The sequence below is a fragment of the Solanum dulcamara genome, chromosome 10 (assembly GCF_947179165.1).
Source record: "Solanum dulcamara chromosome 10, daSolDulc1.2, whole genome shotgun sequence".
NCBI classification, from domain to species: Eukaryota; Viridiplantae; Streptophyta; class Magnoliopsida; order Solanales; family Solanaceae; genus Solanum; species Solanum dulcamara.
The window spans coordinates 6545214-6558120 of NC_077246.1; the positions used below are offsets into that span (position 1 = coordinate 6545214).

Genomic DNA, 12907 nt, shown 5'->3' on the forward strand with positions numbered 1-12907 from the left:
CTCAATTATATAATCGAAATCGCTAGGACACATCTTAACTTTACATGAGTCCTATTACCTTCCTGAATTATTTGGTTTTGATTTTGGTTTTGGTTTTACTAAAAATGAAGTGCAAAAATAACCAAACCGAATCAAGAAATTATATATATATTATTCATAAATAAAATATAAATATTTTATTAAATTTTAATTAACTTAAATCTTTAACTTTACCATTTTCTCAAGCCCAACACTTCAATTTTGGTATATAATTTTCTAGTACCCCTCCCTCAGATAGTTCTTCAATTGTTGAGCTTGAAGTTATTTTTTTTGCTATAAAGATTTGATCTTTGGTGTATAATAACTTTAGTTTTGCTTAACTAAATCATTTTTTTCGTGTAATAACAACTCTAGTATTGCTTAATTGAATCGACAATACTAGCTTTTCTGTGGAATATTCATATACTAGGTGTTTGTGTCTATCGAGATGCGCTTCAACAAATTTATTATTTTCAAACTAAAAAAATCAAAAAAAATTGAACCAAACCGACAATAACAAAAAAAAATATAGAGGAAGACGACTGAATATTTTAGATACTAATTTGTGGACAAAATAAACAGTAAAAATAGATGAAAGTTGGGGAGAGAATCAAAAGTGCATCAATATTTGAGAAAAATTTACAAATAGCTAATAATTTTTTTTAATTAAGCTCCTTAACTACAGTTTGCTTAATTATGTTTTATAGCTTTGATATAAGTATTTTCATTTGTATATTTTTTGTGCATTTAATACATTATACAATTCAGCTTTTAATTTTTTTGAGAAAAAAGGGCGGTAATTTCAATTGTGAAAAAACAACAACGTAAATGACGGAATTGTATCTCATTAGAGTTTCATATCAAATACACAAATTACTCAATCTACAGACATTCACAATTTACTTATCAATTATTATACATATAATAACAAATTAATAGTCAATTCATACACATACAAATTGTATACAAATAATATTCGGAAACATATACAAATTTTTCCTATACATTTCATGTAAACATACTATCTAAATCCTATGATCTAATATATTCAAATCAAATGTATCAACAAATTATATAAAAACAAGACAATTACAGTCAAATTATGAATTTATACAGTTATGAATTTTTCATAACTTATACAAATCAAATATACTAACAAATCGTATACAAACATGGTAAGCATATACAAATTCTGGATTTATATAATTTTTTTTTTCCATAAGTTATAAAAATCAAACATATAAATCAGAATAATTATATAAATTGTGGATTTTTACAATTAGAAATTTTTCATAACTTATACAAATCAAATGTATTAGCAAATCATACATACAAAAAATAATAATTAATGAATATAAATGAATCTAATGTATATGTACCACTGATGGACAAAAAATACCTTGAGATCTAACAAATATATACAAATTATTGCATCTTCATTGAGTCATTTAGATGCTTTGTTCTAATTTCTTGTTGATTAACTCTAGATCTAGCAAGAGATCCTGCAATTTCTTGGAAATCTTGAGTTAAACCCAAAAAAAGAGATGAGAAATTGTCCAATATTTGTTCATTCATATTTGGAAAATTGTCTTAAAATAATTCTCTTGGAAGGAGTTTGTTCATCCATGGTTTGTATGTGTATATGGAGATAACTGAAAAACAAGAAAAAATCAACGAGATTTACAAATACAAAAAAAGAGATTGAAAACAGTCTGAAAAAAAAAGAAAATAAGAAAATAAGAAAAAAGGAAAAAATTTGAAATCTAATTATTCTTGAGTGAATTAAAGAGAAAAATCAATAAAAAGATTGTGATCAGAGAGAAAATCCATTTATATAATTGTGGGTAGGGTTGTTTATGGTTGTGGTTAAAAAATCAATCCGAACCGCAATCCGATTAAAAAAAATTGATATTTGATTTTATTTGGTTTTAGATTTTGAAAATCGATACTATTTGGTTTTGGTTTTACTAAAAATGAACTGCAAAAATAATCAAATCGAACCGAGAAATTATATATATATTATTCATAAATAAAATATAAATATTTTATTAAATTTTAATTAACTTAAATCTTTAACTTTACCATTTTCTCAAGTCCAACACTTCAATTTTAGTATATAGTGTTCTAGTACCCTTCCCTTGGGTAGTTCTTTAATTGTTGAGCTTAGAGTTATTTTTTTGCTATAAAGATTTGATCTTTTGATCTTTGATGTATAATAACTTTAGTTTTGCTTAATTAAATCACTTTTTTCGTGTAATAACAACTCTAGTATTGCTTAATTGAATCGACAATACTAATTTTTCTGTGGAATGTTCATATATTAGGTGTTTATGTTTATCGAGATGCGCTTCAACAAATTTATTATTTTCAAACTGAAAAAATTAAAAAAAATTGAACCAAACCGACAATAACCAAACCAACGGTTATGTTCTTGGTTTGATTTTAGAAATTTAAAATTGATTAAATTGGTTTAATTTTGATTTTAACAATAACCGATTCAAATCGAATCACGAACACCTCTAAATGAAATCTATGGTAATATTACAAATCCAAAAATTCTTCATATTAAATAGAATTAAAGGTTAGTGTCGAGGTATAATTAGTTATAACTATAGTTATAATAAATAATTAAATAATATATATTTCCTTATTTGCTTAATTATCCCATATTACAAACCTTAGAGATTAATAGTGCTGTATCTGGAAAAAGAAGAATGGCTTTGAGAATTTAGTGTCTATTTTCAGCTTATAAGTTACTTTAGATAAACTAAATTAAATAAATTCAATTATTTATTTATATTTATTTTAAATATAAAATAATTTTAAATTGGTCAACTAAATAAAAATAGCTTATAAGGAATTTATAAGATAATCCGAAGGCGCTATCATTAACCGAAAGATATGGGTCTATTTTGGGTTTTTCTCCGCTTCTCTTCTTTCCACCGACTGTTTTTGTATTTGTGAAAAGTATCGAAGAGATCGTGGCGGAAGAAGAAGATTGAACAGAAAATGAAAATTGTGGGTTTCCCAACTTATATATATATATATATATGGTACGCCCTTTGCTTCGTCTGCTATCCTCATTCTTCACATGTTTGATCCCTAAATAGAAAACAAGTCTTTTATTATTGTTAATTTTGCTGGCAAAAGACCTGATATCGTAGACCTTTTGATTTCAAGAACACCTTTTTTTTTCTTCAACTTTATGGAAATTCCAAAATGACACATTATTGTTTCTTTCTTGAGTTGGTTATTTCTACCAGCATCTGTGTGTTTTCAGTGAAATTTGATTAGTGGGGAGATGGAACGGGTGTAAAAATTATCTTATTTTAGTAAAATAGTAAATGAAAATCCCTTCAAATATAGGGAAGTAGAAGATAAAGGAAAAGAATTTATCAAATGCAGTGTTCGTGTCTAAATAAAAAAGATGTCATCTTGTTTATAAGTCTCCCTTTAATCTAAACAAGGAACTTTTTTGTTGAAAGCTTATGGAATTTGCATATTGGAAATATCAGAAGTAAAATAACTTAGATGCCTGTACGATGTGTTTGGAGGCCAGAGCTTTTCACCTAACTTATATTAGAGTGATTAAGGACATGTATGATATGCTAAGACCCGGGTCTGGATTGTGGGAGGTGGCTCTTAGTGTCTTTTTGTCTTAGCTTATCTAAAACAGCTTATAAACTGAAAGCAGCTTATCCCAATTTATTTTTTTTGGCTTATAAGATGCTTTCAACTTATAAACTGTTTTAGATAAGCTAAGCCAAATAGGTCAAATTATTTTTTTGGGGTTATTCTAAGCACAAAATGGTTTTAAGTTGGGCAGCCAAAAGTTGTTTTCAGCAACTTATAAGCCAATCCAAACGGGCTCTTAGTCTGTCTTTATTTGCATAGGCCATGGACATACTTATGTGTCACATTCAAGGAGAGATGTGTTGGTGCATGTTATTTGCACATGACATAGTTCTGATCGATCATACAAAAAAGGGACTTAACACAATACTGGAGGTTTAGAGACATACGTTAGAGTCAAAAGGTTTTAAGTTGAGCATGACCAAAATTGATTACTTGGAGTGCAAGTTGAATGACGTGTTTTATGAAGTGGATGTGGACGTGAGGCTTGACACACATGTCATCCCTAAGAGAGGAAGTTCCAAGTACCTGGGTCAGTGATCCAAGGTAATGGAGAGATTGAAGAGGATGTCACTCATCGCTTTGGGTAGGATGGATGAAATAGAGGCTAGCATCAGTGTTTTGTGTGATAAAAATGTACCACCTAAACATAAAAATTAGTTTTACCAAGTGGTGGTTAGACTAAGTGTGCTATATGAGGCAAAGTGTTGGCCGATAAAAAATTCTCATGTTCAGAAGATGCGAGTGGGGAAGATGAGGATGTTAGAGTAGATGTGTGGGGTACCAAGAGAGATAAGATTAGGGATGAAGATATTCATGACAAGTTAGGAGTGTATCCCATGCAAGATAAGATGTGGAAAGTGAGCTGAAGAGGTTCTGGCATGTGAAGAAAAGAGGTGCAGATGTCATGGTTAGATGTCATGGTTAGAAGGTGTGAGAGATTGGTCGTAGTAGGCTTGAGGAGGGATAGCGGTAGGCCTAAGAAGTATTGGAGTGAGGTGATTAGGCAATATATGAAGCATCTTTAGCTCATCGAGGACATGACCCTTAATAGAAGGGTGTGAAGGTCGAGAATTAGGCTTGAAGGTTAGATAGTAGGCAAGCATTTTCCTTCACTTTCTAGGAGTATTAGTATTATTCGTTTCTTTCCCTTGTTCTTAGATTTCTATCACTACCTGTTGTTTCAATATCTTATTATCTTGATTCTATTTGTTGCTATTGCCTCTTTTTCATTTATTTTTCAACCGATGGTTTTTCAAAAACAACCACTCTACCTTCTCAAAGGTAGGGGTAAGGTATGCGTACACTCTATCCTCACCAAACTTCACTTGTAGGAACACACTGGGTTTGTTGTTGCCTATACATTGTGAAAAGTAGATGATGTAGAATCTAGATCATGTTTGATTGCTAAGAAGTTTCCTATATTCATAATTGTCCAATTATGTGAACATTTGAAGTTTTCCTTTAATAAAGTAGGGTGCAATTTATTGTGCGTTTTGTAAAGAAAAAGCTTGCACATGTTATGAACTGTAAGAATCGATCAGGCTGTCTACTTCTGATTATGGTGCAATTAAATGTGCATATCATAAGGGGCATTTGGTTTCATGTCCCAACTAACTCATAGTAACTTGGCTCGATAGATGTTGAAATTGTGTTTCAGTGGCGGAGTAGATGAGAAACAAGGTTGAGATGTTTCATACATATAAATAGGAGGTGCGTGCATAAGAAGGTACGATGGGTTGACCATCACAGTAGTTAGGTGAGGTAGAGGTAGGCCAAAGAAGATTTGGGAGAGATGATTGACTTGACCCTAGATAGGAAGGTATGAAAGTCAAGGATTAGGGTAGAGGGTTAGTAGCTAGCCGAGTGATGTCCCACTATAGGTCGAAGGGGCAGGGGGTTAGCCTCCTCTCCACTTCTCCGTATTAATTGTATAAATACTATTATTTAGTATTCACTTAAGTTCTTATTCTTTGATGTGTTTTAATAGTTGTTGCTCATTTGCTCTATATTATTTGGTATTCACCTCTAATCCAACCGATGTGGGACTCCAACACCGAGAAAATGAAGAAAAGTCTATTTTTGATATTCAAAACTTAAATTTATGATCTTTTGGAAGAACTTCTTAATGGGTATCTAATTAATGTTTTTTTTTTGACAATAAAATTACTTAAAAAATGGCGTCGCCCGACAAGCTAATTAATGATTTTACAAACTCAAACTCTTAAGTGATAATTTATTATCTTAAAGTCAACAATAATAATCTTATCAGTCAAACCCTAAATATCCGTACAGTTTGTCTTGTAACATAGGCACTCTTATTTCTATTATTTGTGCTCATTAGTAGCTGAATCATTATGCTGTTTATTACATGTTTGGTTATATGAATTGGGATGTGTGACTATGTATGGTTCATTTAATTTATCATAGTTTTTAAATTAGTGAATCAAAAATCAACAACAAAAAGTGAAGTTAATAACATCTACAACAAAAGTTACCAGTTTCAAAAAAAAATAATTGATAACATCTACAGTAATACTAGTGAATTTAAAACATATGAAATGAATCAGAAGACATTGTTGCTTAGCTAGAGCGCCATACTTATTTATTACTAATCTTCTATTTCTTCATTATCGACTAAGTTGTTATTTCTAGTGTTAACATTCATTGAAGATTAGTGATCAATGGTATTGGATTCATTAGCTTGAACTAAAATAATATATAGGCTTCAAAAAATCATGAACATTTGTATGCAAAACATTTAATCATCTATAAAGCATATCTAGGTTATGATTTTCCATGTAATGCGATATGGATACCAAAGGTGCTGATGAAAGTGTGTGTTTTCAGTTGGCTAGCTTCTTGAGGGTTGATTTGACAGTGGAAAATTTTTGAGAGCGAAAGGTTGTATGCACCAGTTGGTGTTATATGTGTAGGAGGTGAGCGGGGGCATGGATCATCTTCTTATACATTCCCAGTTGACTATGAGGTTATGGTGGGATATGTTTAGGTAGTTTGACACTTCATGGGTAATGCCAAATACTGTGTATGAGTTGATATTCGGCTGGAAGATTAGGAGGAGAAGGCGAAAGGCTTGGAACATGGTTCCACTAGCGTTAATGTGGGTTGTTTGGAGAGAAATAAGAGTGCTTTTGAAGGAGTAGAATCGCGTTTCTCTCAGTTGAAGAGTAGTCTATGTTAACTTGTTTTCTTTTGGTGCACACCAAAAGTTCCTTCTTGTATAGATGATTGGGTGAAGTTTGTAGAGAATCATATTGTTTTGTAGATTATTTAGCTTTTGGTATAGCCCCTGTATACTACTACTTATGGCCATGTTTATGAATGAAATACTCTTACTTGATTAAAAAAAGGTTATGGTTAAAGCGTAAAACAAAGCTGGGTTCCTGTTTACTTAACCAAAAAATATAATTCCACAAGCCCAATAAAAATCTTCGACAAGTCGCAGAGAGATGCACATAAGTTTTATGGGTTTCTAGTTCTGATTCATTTTCTCTCTCTTTGTTCCTGTTCTCTTTATCTTTCCTTTTTATTATTCCCCTTTCTGTTCTTTCCTCTTGCTTTGGTCCAACACTTTCCCATTTTAGAGCAAACTAAGTGATTTGTTGCCTGTAGGTATCGAGGCAGCTGGTGTCATCTATATTCTGTTCGGTTCTGCTTTTTTGGTGCATGCCAGCCACTTAAACCAAACCCAGTTACCTTTATCCTCCTTTTTTGTAGTCCTTCTAAATTATAAGCATTAAATTACGCTTCGCCAGTAAAGATCTATCTCTACATTTTACGAGAAGTTGATTCTCTTTTACTCTGCAACCAGCTATGTACTTCAACTCATTAGAAGTGTATCTTGTGAGTACCCATGTCTGACAAGACAGATGCATGATTTCTACCAAAATTATGAGTGCATCAGTATTTTTGTTGGCGTAGAATACTTTTCTTTTCTCTCTCTCACCTTCCATGGCGGACCAACACCTCCTTCACCATCTCTGCCCCATTTCAGATATACAACAACTCACAAAACACACCCAAAACACCATTAAATTCCACCCGCTGCCACCTTAACCATCGGACAATTTCAAAGGAGAAAATGATAAAAAAAGTTGAAGGTAGTCGATGCCAGGAAAAGAAACACTCTGGTCTAAACTCTCTCACCACAAAATGTTCTGGCCTACAGTCAGTTGTTGTCCCAGATAAATGTTGCTTGTGCATTTTAATAACTGCTAAAAATAACAAAAGAAAAAAGAATTAAGAAAGATAGGGTTATTGTTACTTCCTTCTTTTTTGAATTTTAGAATAGAATCTTAAATAAATAGTCACCCTGAGGGACAAGCTTATGACAAGGGGAGGTTTTCTTCAATAATCAATATACTGCTGGAGTCTCGGCATTTTCTGTGTGAACAATAGAGGAAGATGGGGAAGGAGGAGCACCAGTGGTGGGGGAGGGCGGAGAGGGGGTGGGGAGAGCTACCGAGATTGGGATGAAGAAATTGGAAAAAGGAGGGTGAGCCAAGGGGCAAGGGGAAGAAGCAGTAGGGGGTGGGGGAGGGACTCTATGCCCTTCTCTTCTTCGTATTATCTATATGTCCACCTCTAAAATATGCTGCTACTGATCTACTCGCATGGATTTTTTTGTTTTTGGTTTTATCATTTGGTCATAGTAAAAATTGTATTTTTGTTTTTGGTTGATGGGAATTGTTTTTTTTTTTTGGACTTAGGAATGAAGCTTAACTGGTAACTGGTAAAGTTGCTGCTATGTGACCAGGAGGTCACGGGTTCAAGCCTTGGAAACAGCCTCTGGCAGAAATGCAAGGCAAGGCTGCGTACAATAGACCCTTGTGGTCAGGCCCTTCCCCGGACCCCGCGCATAGCGGGAGCTTTAGTGCATCGGGCTACCCCTAGGAATGAAGCTTAAGAAGATTAAACTGAAAGCACAGGACTTTGGTAGCGGTTTGTCTCATATTTGATTGAGAAGTTCATAACTAATCAAGAAATAGATTCTCAGTAATTACCAAAATTTGATTATCTCTAACTAAAATGGAATGACTAGCACATTTAATTTTGAAGCATTTCATCTGAATAGAAAGGCTAGCTCAAGTGAAAAGAACTCTCCACCTCCAACCTTGAGGTTGGGGGATTGAGTCACCAAGAGAACAAGGTGGAGAGGGCCAGTATTGACTCCTAGGGAGAGAGGGGTCTGGGGTTGGTAGATTTAGGTTACCATATAAAAATAATTGAAAGATTCTGAACATTCAGATTAATTGATCTAATCAAATACAGAACCACAACTGGAGGAACACTCAAATTGATTATAGTCGCAATAATAATCATAACACTTGAAATTAGACCAAACAACAGACAGCTATGATAAAAAAAAATTGGGAAGGACTGAGAAAGCAGATATTCCATCTCTCCTATAAGTATGCCTAAACTTCATAACATTTGTTCGTTATTATTTCTGGCTCCAAGAAAAGCTGTGACACGCCGATGCATAACATGATGCTTCCGGAGTTCACGTATTTGAGGATCATTTTCTTCTACGTCTTCGTCGTCAGCATCTGTCGACTCCTCAGATGTTAAATCAACTGGAGGCAGTAACTCCCCTTTATCTAGCAAAACAAGGCTTTCCTCGTAATTGTCATAATAAAAAGAGTACATAGTGCCAGCAAGATCGATGCTTTCCTTTGTTTGCGTCTCAGGATTGTACACAGCTAGCAACCCCGTTATGTCTGTCAACAATATTTTGCTACAATCAGTAACGGCTAGTACCATGCCCAAATGCCCCTGGCCAAGTGCAACATTATATTCTTTGCTCCATGAATCTGTGTCTCCATACCTTTTCATTACCCAAATGGAGCAACTGCTGCTCCAAATACGTGTATCATACTGATACACAACAAGTAATTCCTCAAGCTGTGCAACATTCAGATTCATAGGTGGTTCATTAACCAAAATTTCTGGTAATGATAATTCTTGAAAAATCTCCTCATTGAGATTGAACGCCATAATCAAGTTCTCCACCCTTCTCTCCCCATTTCTCTTGTATGCGGTCCAGTGGACTTTCCCACAAACTACAACCTGTGTCCAGAAGTACTCTACGACACCAATATCTGGAATAAAACCATCAAAATCCTTCCAGATTCCTGAACTTAGTGCATATATCTCAACCCTGGGTGGAAGCAAGTATTGACCATCACCACGAGCATAGGCCATCCTCACAACCTTGTAATCTCTTGTTTTAGCAGCAAACCCAAACCCAAAGACAAACACATACGTCCTTGAGTTGTCACAGCAAAGAGGAGTCATTGGGAGGGTGAGGCATCTGTTTATACTAGGGTTCCAAAGTACCACACGACTTTTATATTCAAATAAATCATCTAACACACAGAGAACACCGTTGCATATACCAATGATCCTACAATAGATATAATCTGGCGCTCTGCCATTAAAAGGGGATCTTAATGGCATTTCAGTGCCAACATCTGATACATCAGCGAGTCGAATTTTTTCCTTCTTGAGAGCTGTGCTGAAATTCCTCTTGAATAAATGTTTATAGGGTTTTAGGAGGACGGACTGTTGGGTATGTAGCCATATGAAGTCGGGGCTTGAAATGAGTGAGTTCCAAAATTTGGATAAACACCTTAATTGGAGGAGAGATTTGGGTGGGAGCCTTGAGAAGATTTGGACCATCATCTCTGTTGGGAGATATTCCGACATTTTTCTTTGGGTATGAAGTTGTAGATTTTGTTTTACTCACTTTCTATTGTTTAAGAAGAAAGGTTGGGTGAGGGAGGGAGAGCTCTGGAAAGAGAGACTGCTTGCTGGGTGTGGGCGGGTTTTTGAAGTATCGATTGTGAAGAGAGCTTCAAAAGCAAGTTGCGATGATAAGAAGTCAGAGGAAGCACTATTTATACAGGGTAAATAGAGAAAAGTCAAAATTTTGTACCAAAAACAACAAATGGATTCTAATCTAGAAAGGTAAATTGTTTAATAACTTGCTTGATCTAATCTAGAAAGGTAAATTGTTTAATAACTTGCTTAAGATCTCTCCTCACATTTAGCAAACAAAATCACTAGAAATTTATTTGAGCTTAACAATCAGAAAAGTTAGGGGAAAAGGGCAAATATACCCCTTAACTTTGCAATTTAGAGCGGTTATACCCTTCGTTAAAAAAGTGTTGCGTATATACCCTCGTCACCTAACAAATGATGCATATTTTGCCTTTTCGTTAACGGACTATTATAAAAATATCTGAAAACTTTTTGTTTAAATCCAAAATGAGCATGGCTTAAAAAAAGATAATTTCAAAAATGACTATCATTTTAGAGATCTATAACTCTAGTTTGGATATTTACAGTTCATAGCTAAGAGGAAAAAAAATCTCTCTCGCCTCTCTCCTCTCTCTCTCTCCCTCTTTGTATTTTGTATTTTCACCTCTTTATCCCTCTCTTTGTATTTTGTATTTTCACCACTCGTCCTCTTTTATTTTATATTTATACCTCTTTTTGTATTTTGTATTTTCGTCATTCTCTCTGTATTTGTATATTTTTTGTGGTATCATGCGAATGTATTTGTTGTATTCATATGTGCATTTAGGTTGTATCCTCTCTCTCCCCCTCTCTAACCTCTCCTTATATTCTGTATGTCCACCTCTCTCTTTATTTCTATATTTTTGAGGTGTCATGCGTCTGTATTTGTTGTATTGATACGTGCTTTTAGGTTAATCACCTTGTGTTTTGTCTCTACTAGAATTTGAACTTTTGACCTCATGGTGCTCAACCCACACCATTGACCACTAAGTCACACATCCTTACGTGCAAAAAAAAAAAGAAATGAAGTTAATTTGAACTGTTTTTTTAAGTTGGAAAAAACTTTTGCTTGCTTACCTTGTAATTGAGGAATTATTTTTTGTTGTAATTTAGCGTGGTAAAGTTGTTGGCTCTCCTGCTTCAACTACCCCCCACATATAATAATTATATGTTAGGAGGCGGGCGGGGGCGTGGATCATCTTCTTATACATTGGCGGTTGACTATGAGGCTATGGTGAGATATGTTTAGGTAGTTTGACACTTCATGGGTAATGCCAAATACTGTGTATGAGTTGATATTCGGCTGGAAGATTAGGAGGAGAAGGCGAAGGGCTTGGAACATGGTTCCACTAGCGTTAATGTGGGTTGTTTGGAGAGAAATAAGAGTGCTTTTGAAGGAGTAGGATCGAGTTTCTCTCAGTTGAATAGTAGTCTACGTTAACTTGTTTTCTTTTGGTGCACACCAAAAGTTCCTTCTTGTATAGATGATTGGGTGAAGTTTGTAGAGAATCATATTGTTTTGTAGGTTATTTAGCTTTTGGCATAACCCCTGTATATGACTACTTATGGCCGTTTTTATGAATGAAATACTCTTACTTGATTAAAAAAAGGTTATGGTTAAAGCGTAAAACAAAGATAGGTTCCTGTTTACTTAACCAAAAAATATAATTCCACAAGCCTAATAAAAATCTTCGACAAGTCGCAGAGAGATGCACATAAGTTTTATGGTTTCTAGTTCTGATTCATTTTCTCTCTTTGTTCCTGTTCTCTTTATCTATCCTTTTTATTATGGGAAAAGAACACTTATACCCTAAAACGGAAAAGTATTTACCCTTAGATGCCCCATTACTTTCATACCCCTCTTTAATTTTAAAATGACATTTATTTTAAAATTCACGCCCTGACGTCAACGCCCACCCTATATGATAGGATATCAATATACCGACGGAGTATCACAGAGGAATAAACTCAACCCTATATGATACAGATACTGTATTAATATACCAACGGAGTATCACAAAGAATATATTTTATACTAATTTAGAGTTTAATAAATAAGATTGTGATTTTAATAATTTTCTCTTAATTGTTCCATTTTTATTTTGTTAAAAAAGGAGCCCAATCTTATATAATACCTATAGGGTATCAATATACCGATAGAATATCACAAAGAATTAAGCTCGTCCTATATGATACTGATATGGTATCAATATACCGATGGAGTATCACAGAGGATTAATTAATGGCAGTGATGCTGACGTCATCATGACGTCATGCGCGAAATAAGAAATGAGAAAGTGGGGTAAGAGGGTAAATAGTTTGAGTCATGGTCCATTAAGGGTAAATAGTTTGGGTTGAGTCTAATTTGGGTAATAGTTTCACAATTGAGTCTATTTTGTGTAGTTTTCCCTATTATTATTCCCCTTTCCGTTCT

At 34.0% G+C, this 12907-nt stretch overlaps 1 protein-coding gene across 1 annotated transcript; it reads right to left on the minus strand.

Annotated features, from left to right (window-relative positions):
• Window positions 1–8588: 8588 nt before the first annotated feature.
• LOC129904910 (F-box protein CPR1-like) lies at window positions 8589–12497 on the minus strand. Its single transcript, XM_055980324.1, has one exon. It carries the CDS (start codon window positions 10378–10380, stop codon window positions 9097–9099), a length of 1284 nt encoding a protein of 427 aa, XP_055836299.1. The 5' UTR covers window positions 10381–12497; the 3' UTR covers window positions 8589–9096.
• Between the last annotated feature and the right edge of the window lie 410 nt (window positions 12498–12907).

What these genes read in the sequence shown, in the direction of transcription:
- LOC129904910 (XM_055980324.1), bottom strand. Translation starts at nt 10,380, where the DNA reads ATGTCGGAATATCTCCCAACAGAGATGATGGTCCAAATCTTCTCAAGG.